The sequence below is a fragment of the Hyperolius riggenbachi genome, chromosome 11 (genome assembly GCF_040937935.1).
Source record: "Hyperolius riggenbachi isolate aHypRig1 chromosome 11, aHypRig1.pri, whole genome shotgun sequence".
Lineage (NCBI taxonomy): Eukaryota > Metazoa > Chordata > Amphibia > Anura > Hyperoliidae > Hyperolius > Hyperolius riggenbachi.
In genome coordinates this window covers 124,476,043-124,495,440 of record NC_090656.1, presented here as the reverse complement: position 1 = coordinate 124,495,440, position 19,398 = coordinate 124,476,043, and the positions used below count along the sequence as shown (strand labels likewise).

General features: G+C 40.3%; 1 protein-coding gene across 1 annotated transcript in view; it reads left to right on the top strand.

The window, feature by feature from the left end:
• The window catches only part of LOC137537875 (mucin-2-like), a 213,930-nt gene that overhangs the window by 13,160 nt on the left and 181,372 nt on the right, over positions 1-19,398 (top strand). Inside the window, exons 4-6 of the mRNA XM_068259821.1 lie at positions 7,648-7,766; positions 9,316-9,532; positions 11,978-12,103. Coding sequence (XP_068115922.1) covers positions 7,648-7,766; positions 9,316-9,532; positions 11,978-12,103 — 462 coding nt within the window. The remainder of the gene's footprint in view (positions 1-7,647; positions 7,767-9,315; positions 9,533-11,977; positions 12,104-19,398) is intronic.

Genomic DNA, 19,398 nt, shown 5'->3' with positions numbered 1-19,398 from the left:
CATACTAATTACATATATCTGCAGGTTGCGGACCTTCTATTAATACTCATACTGTCCTATGGCATCTCTCTTGTGCTTGATGTACCTGCCTAAAACTAAAAATCATCCCCAAACCTTTACTTTATCCAGAGATTTACCAAGAAGAGGTGTGTTAAAGTAAGGCACGGGAGCTTAAATGTGCGTAGTTGTCCCCTGGGTGGAGTAGGGCGCGGGGGGCTGGGCTGTTTAAGGTTAGGCACCTCTAGGGGTAGTATAGTAAGTAATAATGCTGATGTATGTATGTATATATATATATATATATATATATATATATATATATATATATATATATATATATATATATATATATATATTACTATATTACTATATGAATGAAGTAGCAGAATACTGGTATATTGACCGATATTCTTTTTTTTCCACAAATCACTAAATTTACCAATATTCTACAACTGCTATTCATGCATCCTCTTAAACGGGCGCCTTTATCAAATGTGTGTGGCTGTTGGTGTCTGGGGTGAGCCTAGGTACAAGGCACACCCCAGAAAGGCTAATCTCCTCCTCCATCTCTGTTGTCATGGTGTACTTTGTGTGCTATAGAAAACTGCATGTATGGCAAAACTGTGAGAAGAATAAATAATAAACATATATATATATATATATATATATATATATATATATATATATATATATATATATATGTATATATATATATATATATATATATATATATATATATATATATATATATATATATATATATATATATATGTATATTTATATATATATATATATATATATATATATATATATATATATATATATATATATATATATATATATATATATACCCCCTTCCTGATTTCTTATTCTTTTGCATGTTTGTCACACTTAAATGTTTCTGCTCATCAAAAACCGTTAACTATTAGTCAAAGATAACATAATTGAACACAAAATGCCGTTTTAAATGATGGTTTTTATTATTAAGTGAGAAAAAAAAACTCCAAATCTACATGGCCCTGTGTGAAAAAGTGATTGCCCCCCTTGTTAAAAAGTAACTTAACTGTGGTTTATCACACCTGAGTTCAATTTCTGTAGTCACCCCCAGGCCTGATTACTGCCACACCTGTTTCAATCAAGAAATCACTTAAATAGGAGCTATCTGACACAGAAAAGTAGACCAAAAGCACCTCAAAAGCTAGACATCATGCCAAGATCCAAAGAAATTCAGGAACAAATGAGAACAAAGTACTGTAATTGAGATCTATCAGTCTGGTAAAGGTTATAAAGCCATTTCTAAAGCTTTGGGACTCCAGCGAACCACAGTGAGAGCCATTATCTACAAATGGCAAAAACATGGAACAGTGATGAACCTTCCCAGGAGTGGCTGGCCGACCAATATTATCCCAAGAGCGCAGAGAAAACTCATCCGAGAGGCCACAAAAGACCCCAGGACAACATCTAAAGAACTGCAGGCCTCACTTGCCTCAATTAAGGTCATTGTTGACGACTCCACCAGAAGAAAGAGACTGGGCAAAAACGTCTGCATGGCAGATATCCAAGGCGCAAACCACTTTTAAGCAAAAAGAACATTAAGGCTCGTCTCAATTTTGCTAAAAAAACATCTCAATGATTGGCAAGACTTTTGGGAAAATACCTTGTGGACCAACGAGACAAAAGTTTAACTTTTTGGAAGGTGCGTGTCCCGTTACATCTGGTGTAGAAGTAACACAGCATTTCAGCAAAAGAACATCATACCAACAGTAAAACATGGTGGTGGTAGTGTGATGGTCTGGGGTTGTTTTGCTGCTTCAGGACCTGGAAGGCTTGCTGTGATAGATGGAACCATGAATTCTACTGTCTACCACAAAATCCTGAAGGAGACTGTCCGGCCATCTGTTCGTCAACTCAAGCTGAAGCGATCTTGGGTGCTGCAGCAGGACAATGACCCAAAACACACCAGCAAATCCACCTCTGAATGGCTGAAGAAAAACAAAATGAAGACTTTGGAGTGGCCTAGTCAAAGTCCTGACCTGAATCCTATTGAGATGTTGTGGCATGACCTTAAAAAGGCGGTTCATGCTAGAAAACCCTCAAATAAAGCTGAATTACAACAATTCTGCAAAGATGAGTGGGCCAAAATTCCTCCAGAGCGCTGTAAAAGACTCGTTGCAAGTTATCGCAAACACTTGATTGCAGTTATTGCTGCTAAGGGTGGCCCAACCAGTTATTAGGTTCAGGGGGCAATTTCTTTTTCACACAGGACCATGTAGGTTTTGAGTTATTTTTCTCACTAAATAATAAAAACCATCATTTAAAACTGCATTTTGTGTTCAATTATGGTATCTTTGACTAATAGTTAACGGATTTTGATGAGCAGAAACATTTAAGTGCGACAAACATGCAAAAGAATAAGAAATCAGGAAGGGGGCAAATAGTTTTTCACACCACTGTATATTATATACTGTATATATATATATATATATATATATATATATATATATATATATATATACACAACACCCTTTGTTGTTGTTGTTCAGTAGCTATTCAGTTGATTCTGACTCTTTGTGACCCCATAGACCACAGCACACCAAGCCCCTCTACCCTTTACTGCTTCTCAAAGCTTGTCCAAGCTCATGTTTGTTGCTTCCATGATACTATATAGCCATCCCATTCTCTGCTATCCCCTCCTCCTTTTGCCCTTGATCTTTCCCAGCATCAGGGCCTTCTCCATTGAGTCCTGCCTTCTCATTGTGAGTCCAAAGTATTTCATCTTCATCCTTCAGCATTGCTCCATCTAATGAACAGTCAGAGTTAATTTCTTTAAGAATTGGTTTGGATCTTCTTGCAGTCCAGAACTGATTGGATCTTCTTGCAGTCCAAGGGACTCTCAAAAGTCTTCTCCAGCACCACAATTCAAAGATGTCTATTCTTCGGTGTTCAGCCTTCCTTATGGTCCAACTCTCACAACCATACATTACTACATGAAAAACCACGGCTTTGACTATACGAACCCTTGTTGGCAAGGCAACAGCTTTACGTTTTATTACACTGTCCAAGTTTGTCATTGCTTTCCTTCCAAGGAGTAAATGTCTTTTAATTTCATGGCTGCATGCTCTGTCTGCTGTGATCTCTGAGCTCAAGTACAAAGTCTTGATGACATGCAATGCCCTGTTCATTGGATCTACAGATAAGGTTCTGCGCCACTTACAACTAGTACAGAATGCTGCAACCAGACTCCTAGCCAATGCCCCCCGCAGCTCACACATCACCCCAGTACTGCAAACTCTCCACTGGTTGCCAGTAAAATAGAGAATCCATTTTAACCATTTATGCCGCGTGGACGTGAGCTTCATGTCTGCAGCTGCAGCGGCTAGAGCCGCAGGGACGCATGCTAGCCACGTCCCTGCAGTTTGGGGGGGGGGGGGGTTTCAGGTGATTGCGGGCAGATGCCCACGATTGTGCTGCTGCTGCTAGCAGGGGGGATTGGCTGCAGAGGATAAAAGTCCCCTGTGCCAATCCGAGCATGTCTGCCGAGTATAAACACTGTTTTTGTTAAAAAAACAGTGTTTATTCTTACATAGAGCTGTCGCGCTATTTCCCGCCGCCATTTCCGCCGGTTTCTGACGCTGAATCATTAAATTTATGAATGGGAACAATGTTCCCATTCATAATCTCCCTGCCGGCACTGTGATTGCAGGTTTCCAATGGAAACCTGCGTCACTTCCTTAGTTACAATGTAACAACACATTGTATCCTATGTAGCGTACAAAGTACGCTAATAGGATTTTTGCTCAGTGGGGACATCTTGTGGCAAAATAGTAAAATACACATACTGACTTTAGGGGGGAAAAATTATATCTATGACAAGTGGGCATATAATTATTAAATAATTGGCTAAAAATTAGTGATGGATGTAAAACTGAAAAAATGCACCTTTATTTCCAAATAAAATATTGTCACCATACATTGTACTAGGGATATAATTTTAACGTTGCAATAACTGGGACAAATGGCCAAATAAAATGTGTGGATTTTAATTATGGTACATTTTTTTCTTATTATTCCCATCATAATGCATTTAGAATAAAATAATTCTTAGCATAATGTACCACCAAAAGACAGCCTAATTGGTGGTGGAAAAAACAAGGTATAGATCATTTTGTTGTGATAAGTAGTAATAACGTTATTGGGGAATGAATGGGAGGAGCACTGACAGGTGAAAATTCCTCTCGTCCATAAGGTGAAAAATACCCGCGGGCTGAAATGGTTAACATCTGCCTGCAGACATTCAAGGCTCTAAACCACATGGAACCCAAATACATAGCAGATCTTTTGGAACTTTATACCCCTCCAGGCACCTTCCGCTCTGCTAACAAGATGAAGCTGGTTATTCCCAGGATACACTTAACATTTGGTGCTCAGGCCTTTTCCTATGCAGCCCCTACTCTATGGAACTTATTTCCACAATCAGTACGAGAGGCTCCTTCTCTGGACAGCTTTAAAAAAAGGCTAAAAACTCACCTCTACTCCCGAGCCTTTGAGACTGCATAATGCAAGGTCACAGCGCTTTGAGTCCCCAGGGAGAAAAGCGCTATATAAATATTATTGTTATCTTAGTTTTTTTAATTTTTATTATTAATATTGAGCCTTTGACCAACTTTTACACTCTCCTCTTTCACCCTCATCGAGGGTGCACTTTCAGGGCACTTTCTGCCATGAGAGTTGTATCATCTGCATATTTGAGGTTGTTGATATTTCTTCCAGCAATCTTAAATCCAGCTTTTGCTTCATCCAGTTCAGCATTTTGATAAACTCTGCATATAAGTTAAATAGGTGGACAATATACATCCTTGTTGTACTCCTTTTGCTTTTTTTTTGCAGGCAAATTTAGTGCAGCACTTTATCATATTTTACTATTTTAAATAGTTTAACTGGAATCCCATAATCTCTGCTAGTTGTTGCTAACAATGCTTTCTAAAGCCGTCTGAACTGCATGCTCTAGAATGTCTGGCCCTGTCATTTTTCAGACTGTACCCCAGTTCTGCCTTTTTTCACTCTTTTATTGACTATGAGTGCTACTCCATTCCTTCTATGGGATTACTGTTTACAGTACAAAATATAATGGTTGTCTGATTCAAATTCACTCATTCCTGTTCATTTTTATTCACTGACTCCAATAATGTCAATGTGGAGGTTTGCGATCTCATCTTTCACAGACTCCAATTTACCTTGATACATAAATCTTACTTTCCAGGTTCCTATACGGTATTGTTCTTTCCTTTTACCTCCAGCTACATCCACAGCGGAGCATCCTTTCAGCTTTGGCCCAGCAACTTCATTCTTTCTGGCGCTATCTGTATTTGCCCTCCGCTCTTCCCCAGTAGCATTTTGTTCACCTTCTGACCAGGGGGGCTCATCTTCTAGTGTCATATTGGGTAGCCTTTTTATCCTGTCCATAAAGTTTTCTTGGCAAAGATACTGGAGTGGGTTATCATTTCCTCCTCCAGGGATACATGTTTTGTCTAAACTCTCTGCTATGACCTGTCCATCTAAAGTGGCCCTGCACGTCATAGCTCATAGCTTCACATAGTTACACAAACCCCTGCACCACGACAAGGCAGTGATCCATGAAGGGAAAATATGTACCTTCATTACAGTGATCCAAATTACATGTGTCTCCATCACACTGGTCCAAATTAGTTTTGTTTGTATTACAGTGACCACAGGTACACACACCTTTCCTAGCTTGAATAGAGTTCATTAGAAGGCACCCTGATTAGCAAAGTTGCCTTATCCAATGAGTCCTCTTCCTTTTCTGTACTACACATGATCACCCATAAGTTTGGTGGTATATTATAAGTAACAGAACCACTCTGCCAATGTGTATTCTCAAGATGCTCCCTGCCAAAAACGCTTTAGGGGGGGAAATAACAGGTAATGGTATGTACACACTTGCGACTATGGTCGTTTGAAACCGGAGCTTAACGATCGGTCTGCCGACAATCGGGTTAAGAACTTTACCAAACGATCATTAAGTACGACGATGAACGAACGATATCAGCACGATGAGAAAATCCAACAGGACGGATCATATCGTGCAACAATCGTTACAAAACTATAGTGTGTACAGTTATCTGCTGAGAACGATTCTTACAAGGGCCAATGCGCCTGCGTTGGATTCTGCCCAGCTTCCGTACTTCCTGTGTAGCGTCACCTGTAAAGATTGTTACATTACAAATTTCAAATAAACTTTGTTTTCAAGTTAACTATCATATATTTGTCTCTATTGTAACTCGATGTTAGTGTTTTTTTTTTAATTTTATATAAATATGTACGCAACATTTCCCTCTGATTTTTCTTTTCTGCGAGAACGATCGTTAAAATGTGTATGATTATCGCTGCATCCCATCGTTGCATTCCAATAGTTCCAATTTTGTTCGTTTGGTAACTATCGTTCCTTGTAAACGATCGTTATCGCAAGTGTGTATGTAGCATAAGTGTGCCTAAATATTTTGTAAATCAGTCCCTATGCTTTTTATTGTTATTTTTTTCAATGATCTTTGTTGGCAAAATGTACTCCTTAATTTGGGTTATCTTGTTGGCGATGTTACCATTATAAACATAACCTGGAATCTTTTACATCAATTGTAATTGTTACATACATAGATGCCTACATATCTAAATATATGGATAAGATTGATTTGGATCCCGGATCATGCTGTAACCTATTGCTGATCGTGAGAATATTGGTAATGTTCGCGATATTCTACTATCAGCTTCCCTAACCTATACCTCCCAGTAACTCTTCCCTATCTATGCCAAACACTAACCTTCCTCTACCTACGCCCAACGCTAACCATACTACATATGCCTAACACTAACCAATCAGCGCTACGTAATATGTTGGTGCTTTATAAATACAATAAAGAAATAAACCAAATGAAAGCAAGTGCCATGCCACAGGCCCGGCCCCTCATCGCTGACTCCACTGGCATCCAGAGTTTGACTACATGACAACCAAACTCTGGTGTCCAGAATACCCTTGCCGCCACTTCTTCACTCTTGCCACCGTTATCCAGAGCTGAGCTACATGAAAGCCAAACTGGATGCCGCTTACATCCCCCCTACCCCCTTCCTGGTAGGCTGTGTAAGCTTTATAGCTAAATCCCAGCTCCCAAATTACTAAGTTGGTGCCACCATAGCCGCTAATTACACTGTGGTCTATGGCGGTGTTCAATATACCAATCAGGATGTGTGCCCAAATAACTTGCTTTGTCTGAAACTGCTATTACCACAGTTTTTGAAACTGGTAATGGCCACAATCTGTCATGGATGGCTTTAGTTTGATTAAGAAGTAGGTGTAAAACATAATTAGTGAAACAGTTCTGCACTTAATATTCATGAATGTTAATCTGGACTTCTGTGTATTCAGTCTGCTTCATTTTTTTTTAAATCCTCTTTTCTGAAGGGGGGTGTATGCTAAAGCTCCATAAACTGGCATATGTTTCTTTTTCAAATATTTGTTATACAAACTCATTTAAAAAATAATTAGACAAGCCTGTTCATTTCACTCTGTGTAATTTTATATTTCATTAGGATGTAGTAGCTCGTGTTTGTATTAAGTATTTATATTTTGTTCTTCAGAATACATTCTCAGTCCTGTTCAGTTTGGAAATCTGCAAAATATTCATGACCCAAGTGATGAGCAGTGTACAGATGTAGACGAGACCCAGGAAGCAGATCCAGGCAGCTGTTCCCAATATGTGAGTGTTGGTTTCATCCATTTCTGATAACGATTTGAGATTCATAAACTTGTATCTGTATTTCATAAATAGTTCTTAACCACTTGAGGGCCGCGGACTTACAACCCCCCCTAGTGACCAGGCTATTTTTCAGTAAATAGGCCACTGCAGCTTCAAGGCCTCGCTGCAGGGGGCGATCCCCCCCTTTCCTGCCCACCAACAGATCTTTCTGTTGGTGGGCTATGATCGCTTCCAGGATGTTCATTTTTAAAAAAAATAAATATTAATTGTATTTTTTTAAAATAAATAAACATGTTTTTTCTATTATTTTACTAACCCTCCCTACCGCCGCCAGCCAATTAGAGCGATCGACTGTCAGTAGATCGCTTCCCTACCTCCGGAGGGGACAGCCGTGTCACACGGCTGTCCCCAGTACAGCGCTGCCGTACACCGCAGTGCTGTACAACGTAAATAGCTGTCGAACAGTCTCCTAGCGGCGATCGGCGCTAGGAGACTGATGACAGAGCGGAGCTCCTTCATTCATGTAAAGATGAGCGCGCATCGGCACGCGCCATCTCCTGCAAAACCCCGCCCCAGGACTTGACGCCAATTGCCGTTAGATGGTCCTGGGGCTGCCGCCGCGCTCACATCCATCGGCGTGATGTGGTAGTAAGGGAGTTAAACAACTGAAAAAAGAAGTTATTTTATAGACTGCAGTATGCATTATTAGTCTTACTACCGAAATTGTCATTAGCCATATTTTTATTTTTGAATATTAGCAAGAGGGAGCCTGCAGACAGAAAGGATAGGTTCATGTAGGGGCCCTACTTACCAGAGATGGATTAAGATGTAATGAGGCCCTAGGCAAGGTAGTAGATTTGGGGCCCTCTTGTGGTCCTTTTGAAAAGCTGAAGTGGAGAGGTCAGAGTGGGTGGCAGGTGGGCCCCTTGACACACACTAGACTCCAGGCACCTGCCTACGTTGCCTGGTGCATGATTCTGCTCTGCTACAGCAGGGTTTTTTTTTAACGAAGGAGAAATTAAATTGTAGTTACTGTGATAAAATACTTTTGCCAAATGTGTTCAAAATTCCCACTTCATCAGTAATATAATTATGTAGCATTATTGGTTTTACTTTGAAAACGTTATTTCTGGAGGTTATTATTAAGAATCCTTATCCACTGGCAGTGTTGTGATCCAAAACCAGATTACACATGTTTAAGCGGTGTCCCAAAAATTGCTGAAGCACTGACATTATCACTGTAGCCGTGGTGCCCCTTTTCCACCATAACAATCTGCTGTGATTCTTACTGTCTGTTGCAGATTTAGGCAGTAGTCTGCTGGAGCCCACAAACGATTTCCCTCTGTAGCGTGAAGCCCCGCCTCCTCATCTCCTGAAAATTGGGCCATACATAATGAAGTTGCAGCGCAACACTTGGGAAATCGCTTTATAGAAAGCTACAAGTCGCAATCAGAATTGCAGCTCATCTATGATCGTAATTTGCAGTGAAAGACGTCTCTAAGAGAATAAAATGTCATAGTGACACTGACCATGTTGATTTCTTTCTCAGCGGTCTGTGTGTGAAGGACACCTGGCACATGCTGCATTTTCTGACTGCCGTGATCTCCTCAATGTGGAAGCTTATATTAATGCCTGTATGTTAGACATGTGTTCATGTGACCAATCCCAAGATTCCTTCTGCTTGTGCAGTACTATAACTGAGTTTTCCAGGCAATGTTCCCATGCTGGAGGCCTCCCAGGAGACTGGAGAACAGATCATTTCTGCTGTAAGTATTCTTTCTGTCTTTGCAAGCTATTGAAGCGGAAAAAAACCCCAGATATAATGATTTGTATGTGTAGTACAGCTAAGAAATAAAACATTAGGAGCAGAGACATAAGTCTAATATTTTTTAGAGTTCAGGAAGAGTTAAGAAACTCCAGTTGTTATCTGTGCAAAAGAGCTATTGAGCTCCACGACTTTCAAAGTAGCAGAGGGCTCTGTCTTCTGAAGCTTACTATCTCAAGTGTCAGTCATAGTATTTTTTTTCTCTGCAGAGAAGGGTTCAAATGTTCACTAGCCTGCTCTATAAAATTATTTACATGCTGATGTTCACTAGCCTGCTTTATAAAATTATTTACAATGCTGAGTAGTGTGTAAACTGCAAATATTAGAGGATGATGCAGTGTTATAAAAAAACACAATATAACTGAAAATAAAACTATGAGAATCTTTTCTTTGCTACTAGTGTTCTAGTAATTATCCGTACTACACAACGAATTAATTATATCATATATTTTTTTCGCTTCAGTGTCTCTTTAAAGATTAGAGTGTGCTAGACATTGAAGTCCCTGGATTTTCCTATGTTAAATTTGATATTTTTCCACACAATTTCTGAAAAAGTGGGGATACCCCAGGACATGCATGAAATTATTTTTGTAAATGTGTTTTCTTGAAATCCTTAAATCAACTCCCAACACTTTTGCTTTACAACGGCTCTGCCAATACCAGTTGAGGCAACATGGTAAACCGATCCCTGGCAATCCCTATCCAATCCCTAGCAACATGATAGCTGGAAGTAACAAGTGACAGTAATTAGGGCGTACAGGACAATATGTCATCCCCGCTATACTCTCAGACTTCTGTACCATGTCCCTGTGCAATTAAAGCCCCTTTCACAGCTATTATTTTTCTCTGCGTGCTATCTCCCACTAGTTCTACAAAGATAAAATTAAAGGTTTCAGAATGCCTGTAAATACCTTAATTTAGCTTTAAACATCACTGTTGTACCTTGTTGTTGTTCTGCCGGGGGTTTATTGGAGAAACTATAGTTTCTTGGAGGGAGGTATGACGGACATACCACTCACCACCCCTTCCAATAAGAACACAGGAGCAAGGAGTGACCAAACGGTACACTTCCGAATTCACTGATTGGCCAAATACTTCTTAGTTGGAAGTATTGGACTAATAAGAGAATGCAGAATTTGTCAGTAGAAATCTGATTCCCACAGTAATTATAGACCAATCACAATACTTTCATAGTTGTGTATACTGCTGGGTTGCAACTGAACTATAGTAATAGGCACATTTATTGTGGTGTGGTTTTCCAGGTGGACTGCAAAGTTTTTAAAAAGTTTGCATGGACACGCATGTTCGCCAATGCACAAATCCCGACATGTATGCGAGTTTGTGATCGTGTGCAAACTCTATTCCTATTGGCCATTTTTTTTAAATCAATATTTATTGGGTCACATTTACAAGCACATGAAATAAGCAGTGCAATTACAAAGAATAATGGCATTAGACATCATTCCAACGGAAAGTCTATAACATTGACTTGAAACTGATGTAGATGATATAATAAGGCAATTGAGAAGGAACATAGTGACCCATAAAATTAGTCATGTATAAAGCACATACTTCCAATACAATAACCCTTATTTTAAATGAGGGATAGGGTAGGGAAAAAGTTAGAAGAAAGAAGAAGAGAGAAAAGAGTAGAAGATAGTGGAATAGGCTGAATAAACACTGTAGACACGTTCACATTGCTGCCTAGTACATAATAACCTCATCTCAACATCCTAAAAGGGGTTTTAGAGAGAAATGAGTGGTCTCCTTTATCTGTAAATAACCATATAAAGAAGGTCCGGAGAGTCCCATTGGCCATTTTAACCTAATTTAACTTAGTTTAAACACTTTTGGTTTTTGAATTTAAGTCTCATGCCTAAATTAGCTACACTACAGGTTCCTGTTCCTGAGACTTACGTCCAACACTAAAAACTGCTGCTGTGATCGTGCGTGTGCATGTGCGCATCCCGTCGCTCGTGCATTTGCTCATGCACGTTCGTGCACGCTCATACACTGATTCCTATTGTAAATGATTCTGCTTGCAGTGACCAGCCACCCCAGTTACTCTCACCCCCGTTTGATGCCAAGGGTTTTCTAATTGCACGCTGAGCCAGGGAATGGCTTAGCCGGATATTTTAATTTTTTCATCCATAAAGAAGCTCCTTTTGCTGAATGGAATTTGGTGGTGCCCGTTTCTTCTTCTCATCAAACCAAAAAGTGCTTGAGCTGGGCCTTGTGGTTAGAGTGAATACAAGTATATCTGAGTGTTTATTATAGCATCCTAAACATTAATCTTGAATTTAGTACAAATATGCCTATACGGTGGATAAGCATAAGCAACAAAATCATGACACCGCAGTAATATTTTTTTCTTTATGGATTCCAGCTAAACAATGTCCTGCCAATATGATCCATAAAGAGAGTGCTTCCCCCTGCAAGAGCTCCTGTTCTGACCCAGAACTACACAACCTCTGTGAGGAGCACAACATGGATGGCTGCTTCTGTCCTGAAGGTGAGTCACACGGAATTTATATACCAACCAAAATCATGCCATTAAAACAGATGTAAAATACTGTAATGATTACTGATTTGCAGTACCTTTTGTGGGATGTTTTTGTTAATGACCACTACATGATGGCACAGAAAAATAGATTTATTGACATACAGCATTTCATGTCAATTTATCATTCAATGCCTTTTCTCTCTTAAAGTAATACTATCAATACCCAAGTGTTCTAAAATGACAATGTAGAAATAATGTCTAAGTAGCTATGTACACATTTTCCTACTTTTCATGTTAAATATCAGAGGCAAAAGCTGTAATTTATTGAGGGTAGGATTTAGCTATATTGGGACAAATCAATTGCAGAAGGGGTGTCTGCTTCAATGCACAGCCAGAGTTGCATATCAGACTACAGAAAGCAAATATCAAACATCAAACTCTAAAAGCAAAAACAGTGTGAAAAGCTGTGACAATTAGTTACATTTCCTCTGCTCTCTTCAGACACTTCAGTCAGAAACACAGGACACAGAAGCTGCAGCTGTTGGGAGCTTTCTCTCTGTCACACACAGAGTTACACATTGAGTTAACTGATCAAGTGTGAGGGGAATTTCCCCTCTCCTCATGGCTCAGTCAGCTGTCAGTTTTGGCGTCAGCAAAGTTTGAAAATATTTTGAGAACAGTAAACAAAGGGGTTGCTACTAAAATGTATACACCAGTACTTAGCAGCACTTCCCAAACAATCCTGTGTCAACTGAAAAAAATATGTGAATCGACAGTATTCCTTTAATGGAACATATGCTGTATGAAAGCAATGTGCTCCTGAGCAGAGTGATATCACACTGAATAAACCACGGTGCTCTCAGCACTTGAGCAGCCTTTGAGTTGCTTTTATCCACTATTGTTCAAAATTAATATGTATGTCAAGAGGGCATATTATTATTTAATTATGGGCTTGTGATTAGTGCTGGATGTAAAACTAAAAAAATGCGCATTTATTTCCAAATAAAATATTGTCACCACACATTGTACTAGGGATATAATTTAAACGTTGAAATAACCAGGACAAATGGGGAAATAAAATCTTGGGCTTTTAAAGATTTTTTATTTATAGAACATTGTATGTCAATATACATACAAAGAAATACAAAGAAATATACATACAAAGAGAGAGAGAAAAATAAAAAATCGCCCTATATTGTGGTATGGCACATAGCCACACATTAATTTATCACTCTCACTCTCCTTACAATATAATAGGTTATCATTTAGATTTAAATGTAACAGATAAACATATTTTAGAGAATATGTCAAAAAATACATATATTATATGCTATTTACTAAACACTCAAACATAGGCTCATCATTGTATTAATCAATATCGGTATGTGTTGTTTCTCATGAGATCTGTTTCTCAGACCCTTTAGTTAGTCTATTTAAATTGCCTTATTCCATCCAGGCCATTAAATATTTATTCTTGTGTGGTTTAATAAGCCTAAAAAAGGCAAGGGAAAGAGAAAAAAAAAAAGGTGGACAGTGGGACGGTTTGGTTTCAGTCAGGCCAGTATAGTTAGTCATCTTACGTCTCGGGGGGGATTTAATCTTCCACAGTCTTTTCTCCTATGTCTATAAGTTGTCTATAGATGTCAGTCTTAACAAATTCGTGCCACGGTCTCCAGATCCTGTCAAACTGATTGCTTCTCTCATACCTATGCTGAGTAAGGTCTTCTAGCTGTTTAATCGCATTCATTTCCTCAATCCATTCTGGTATTGTCGGCGTTTGGGGCGATTTCCAATGGTGGGCTATCACTATCCTGGCAGCATTTATTAAGTGTTGAGACAATGACTTTTTGTATTTACCAATACTTCTAGGGGTATTATGTAATAATTAGCATCATGGGTCTGAGGAAGGTTCCTCATCTGTAAGTAGGGCAATTTTAGATTTTACAGAATTCCAGAAAGGGATTATGTCAGCACACTCCCAAAATATATGTAAAAGAGAGCCTATCTGGGCTCTGCATCGCCAGCATAGAGGACTTAAATTTGGGAACATTTTATGTAGTTTCTCTGGTGTAAGATACCATTGCGAAAACAATTTATATCCAGATTCCTGCAAACGGACTGAGATTGATGTTCTATGCGCCAGGATCAAAATCTTCCGCCTTTGTTGGTCCGTGAACGTCTGATCAAGATCAGTTTCCCACCTTGTCCGTAAAGTAGTTGTAAAGTCTTCCCTCGTTACTAAAAGGGTATATATCTGTGAAATTCCATTGGTCATAAGTAGAGATGGCCCGAACGGTTCACCGGCGAACGGCTCCAGGCGAACTTTGGGTGGTTCGCGATCGCATGCGAACGCAAACTTTCCCGGAAGTTTGGTTCGCCCCCATAGTGCACCATTAGGGTCAACTTTGACCCTCTACATCACAGTCAGCAGGCCCATTGTAGCAAATCAGGCTACACTATATCCTGGAGCCACCTCACCCCTTATATAAGGCAGTTAGCGCCGGCCATTACAGTCGTTCGTGTCCCTGCAGTAATTAGTGAACGTAATTAGTGGAAGCGTGCTGGGCCCATAACCCAGCGGTTGATGGATTGAAACCATCCTCTGCTAGGTGTATGTTGGTTTTTACGCCTTGCTTTACCAAATGGGCCAATCGGTGGCCATAGCCCTGTAAGAGAAAGTGTCATTAGGGCCTTGCTGTAACATAGATAGTAGTGTAACTATTTCGACTAATGTACCCTTCTTAAACTTGAAGGTTATTTACAAACGTAAGCAGAGTGGTGCAGCGGAAGCGTGCTGGGCCCATAACCCAGAGGTTGATGGATCGAAACCATCCTCTGCTAGGCATGGTTTCATTTTTGCAACTCGCTTTATCGCATAGGCAAAATGGTTTCCACAGCCCTGTAAGAGAAAGTGTAATAAGGGCCCTGTCGTAACATAGATATTAGGGTAGCTAAGACTACTCCTGGGCCTTTCTTGTAGATGAAGAGATGAGTGAACTGTGACATCACACTTAAAAAATAAAATAAAAAATAAAATAAAAAAGGAATGGTTGCATGGCCACCTAGCTTTTCATCCTTCTCACCTGTGCCCTGGAATCTTCCAGACTTCAAATTGCTGTCCTTTGCTGTGTGTGTTACACCAGCATCATCCAGGGGGGCACATGATCTTTCTGAAGTTGTGAATTGAAGCCTGTAAGCAGTATTACCATGTGTCCCACTGCTTTCATCTAGCAAATTAAGCAAGTAAGCAAGCTCATTTTTCTCTTGGGTATATCGCAATGGTACATGCTAGGCTGGCTTCAGCATCTAGTGTTGGTGGTATAGTGGTGAGCATAGCTGCCTTCCAAGAAGTTGACCTGGGTTCGATTCCTGGCCAACGTATGTGAGGTTGCTTTTGACATCCTACAAATCCCTAAGCAAGCTCATTTTTCGCTTGGGTATATCACAATGGTACATGCTAGGCTGGCTTCAGCATGTAGTGTTGGTGGTATAGTGGTGAGCATAGCTGCCTTCCAAGCAGTTGACCTGGGTTTGATTCCTGGCCAATGTATGTAAGCTGGCTTTTGACATCCTACAAATCCCTGGAAGACAAGACAAGACAGGAGGAGGAGGGAGAAGGGAGGAGGGAGGAAGGGAGGAGAGAGGAAGAGAGATTACACTCACTGATTGATGTATACACATGCAAAATGTTATAAAGCAGTTTAGGCCTGCAATTTAGCATTCAATGTGATTTCTGCCCTTAAAGTGAACCTTATGTCATAAAAAATTGAGTTTTACTCACCTGGGGCTTCCCTCAGCCCCCTGCAGCTGATCGGTGCCCTTGCCATGTCTCTCTGATCCTCCTGTCCTTGCCGGCGACCACTTCCGGTTTCGCCGTCAGGACCCGACAGGCATGGGAACGCAAGTGATTCTTCGTGTTCCCAGCCAAAATATTGCCCCCTATGCTGCTATTGCGGCCTCCTGGTGTTGCCATGCCTGTCGGGTCCTGACGGCGAAACCGGAAGTGGTCGCCGGCGAGGACGGGAGGATCAGAGAGACATGGCGAGGGCACCAATCAGCTGCAGGGGGCTGAGGGAAGCCCCAGGTGAGTAAAACTCATTTGTTTAATGACTTAAGTGCCTCTTTAAAACATTGCTTTGTGTCAAATCCAGATGTCTTTCCAGGATTTTCGACGTCTATCCCACTCAACCATGTCTCCCTCCAGGTATTAGACCCCTTGAAATATCTTTTCCATCACTTTTGTGGCCAGCATAAATGTTTCTAGTTTTCAAAGTTTGCATCCCCATTGAAGTCTATTGCGGTTTCGCGAAAGTTCGTGCGAACCGAACCTTTTGCGGAAGTTCGCCAACCTAAAATTTGAGGTTCGGGCCATCTCTAGTCATAAGGCCTTCCATATTACAAAGTGTTTCAAACGTAGTAATGTCTCTAACACGGTCAGGACTATTACCCTGACTCAACAGAGAGTGTTTAAATTGAGTATGTGACCACATATCTAGGAGGAATGACTCCCTCTTTATCTCAATTTTCCGAAGGGGCACCCATGTAGTACCTCGCACAAGGTGAAGTGCCCTCAATTTGCCAGCTCTCCTCCATATCTTATAGGCAGCCCCCTGTGTCCCTTGAAAAAAGAGTAGATTGTCCAGGATAGGCAATAAGGGAGAGGGCCATGGAGAGAGGTTTGCGATCCGGCTGTGTTTAGCGAAAACAGTTGAAGTATTTACTACCATAGGGTGTTGAGAACTATTAATCATAAGCGTATTTCTAATCCAAGGATAATGCTGTATATTAGAATGAACCATATCTCGCTCCATTTCTATCCATTGTTTCCAGGGTGTGTGGTGGTGCCAGTCAATAATTCGTACCAACGAAGCAGCTACATGATAGAGCTGTAAATCTGGCACCGCCATTCCACCCCTATTTTTTGGGAGTGTCGTTAATGAATATTTTAACCTTGGAGGCTTATTATTCCAAATCAACCTTTGAAGCAGTTTACGGGTCTCTACAAAATATGAGCGAGGGACCTCTACTGGAAGAATTTGAAAAATATAGAGGAACAGAGGTAGAAGGCTCATTTTAATTATATTTACTCTCCCAAACAAAGAAAGTTTAATCGCCTTCCATCTGCTTAAGTCCGCCTTTATTAGGGGGTAGGGGGGTATAGTTCAGCTGAAATATATCTGATAGGTCACATGGGATCTTAGTACCTAGGTACATTAAGGCCCTATGAGATCATATGAACGGGAAGTTAGCTTCCAAAGCAGTTTTCGTTTCTGAATCACGTCCAAGGCCTCACATTTATCATAATTTACTTTAAAATTTGTCAGCTGACCGTAGATATGGAGTTCCTGCACAAGATTGGGGACAGAGACTTTAGGATTAGTGATGTAAAATAAAAGATAGTCTGCATATGAAGCAATTTTATGTTCTGAGGAAGGAAGATGTAGTCCCTGTATATTGGAAAATCTGGGGCTTTTATCCACAGTAGAACATTTTATTTTAAAACTATATTGGCCGAAAACTGAGAAATAATCAATTTTTTTCTTATTATTTCCAATAAAATGCATTTAGAATAAAATCATTCTTAGCATAATGTACCTCCCAAAGAAAGCCTAATTGGTGGTGGGAAAAAACAAGATTTGGTTGTAATAAGTAGTGATAAAGTTATTGGGGAATGAAAGGGAGGAGCACTGAAATGTTAAAATTCCTCTTGTCCAAAAGGTGAAAACAACCCGCAGGCTGAAGTGGTTAAGGGCCCATTTCCACTGAAAACGAATTTGCATTGCGAAAATTTGCATTAGTACTGACACCATTGAAAGGCTGAGAACACACATAGCAGAAATGCTAGCATTGCGGAAAACACAGCGTTTATGCATATAATGTTAGTCAATGGGCCGCATAAAAAAAGTATATAAAAAAATGCATATGCGTTTTGTATGCGTTTAATAATATGCGTTTTTAAAAACGCTGGTTTTGTTGCATTTTTTAAAAAATGCACATAATGAAAGTCAATGGTAACGCAGAGGTATTGCGTTTCCCATTCCTTTTTATATACCTTTTTTATTTTTTTTAAACATGTTTTATGATGTATTTCTGCTTCCTGTTGACTTCCTTGTGATTTGCATGAAACTCATAAAAAAAAAAAACACGCATACAAAATGCATATGCGTTTTGTATATGCGAACCGCAAACACATTAAAGTGCATGCAAAATGCCAGAAAACCACATGTGATGAAAAAAAAAGCAAACGCACTAAAATGCACTAAAAACGCAAAAACGCACACGACAGAAAACGTGCAACCTTTCATAGAATGACAAGGGTGCACCCAGCCAAATGGTTTCCATTGAATTCATATTTTGTAGTCTTTCCTGATTTGAATCGGAACGATTTTTACACCACACATCCGTAATGATTGTCAGACGCATGTGCAAATCTGCATAACAGTTTGCATGCAATAATGCAAAAATGCGCATAAAAAATTGAATATCCTTGTGGAAATGAGGAAAAGGACTTTCACCTCCACACAAGCAGGTGTTTCTCATTAGCCGCACATGTGAGCTTCCAATATAGGGGCTTTCACCTTCTTTCAGAATACCCAGTTACTATGCCTTTTAGGCCCCGTTTCCATGAGCAGTTGATAGGCAGTGAAAACCCTCTAAGACTCTCACAACTGCTTGCTGCTGCCTTAGCACACAGCTAACAGCCCATCAAATTTAGGTCCTCATTTGGTTGCTGTTTTTGTGTGCCTTTTTGTTTTACTTGAAGAAGTTTTTCACATGCAAAAAAACCCTAAGGGCTCGTTTCCACTGTTGCGGTGCGGAATCGCCTGGATTCCACCGTGGACGAAATCGCATGCGGATGCGTTTCTGCATGCGGTTTTCCCCGCGATTTCGCATGGCTAAGAAGCAGGCGAATTTAACCATGTCAGTGCCTGTGTAAATTTCCATAAGATTACATGCGAAATCGCGGGGAAAGCCGCATGACAAAACCGCACGCGATTTCCCTATTAAAAGCATTGCGGGCGATTCGCCCGCATTCCAGCCGCACGCGAAATCTGACGGCTTTGCCGTGCAGATTTTCCCCGCACACCAAAACTCACCCGCATGGCGCACAAGTGGAAACAATCCCATCCACTTGTATTGCCTATGTGAATCCGCATAGGTGCCCGCATGCGGATTCGCTATAGTGGAAACGAGTCCTAAAACCTGACAGCAGGGCAGCGCTCATCTATGCAAAAGAGGCATGAGGAAAAATGGTCATGAAATAGTGGTTACAGAATATCAGTAACTTTTGTGTCAGTTTTTCA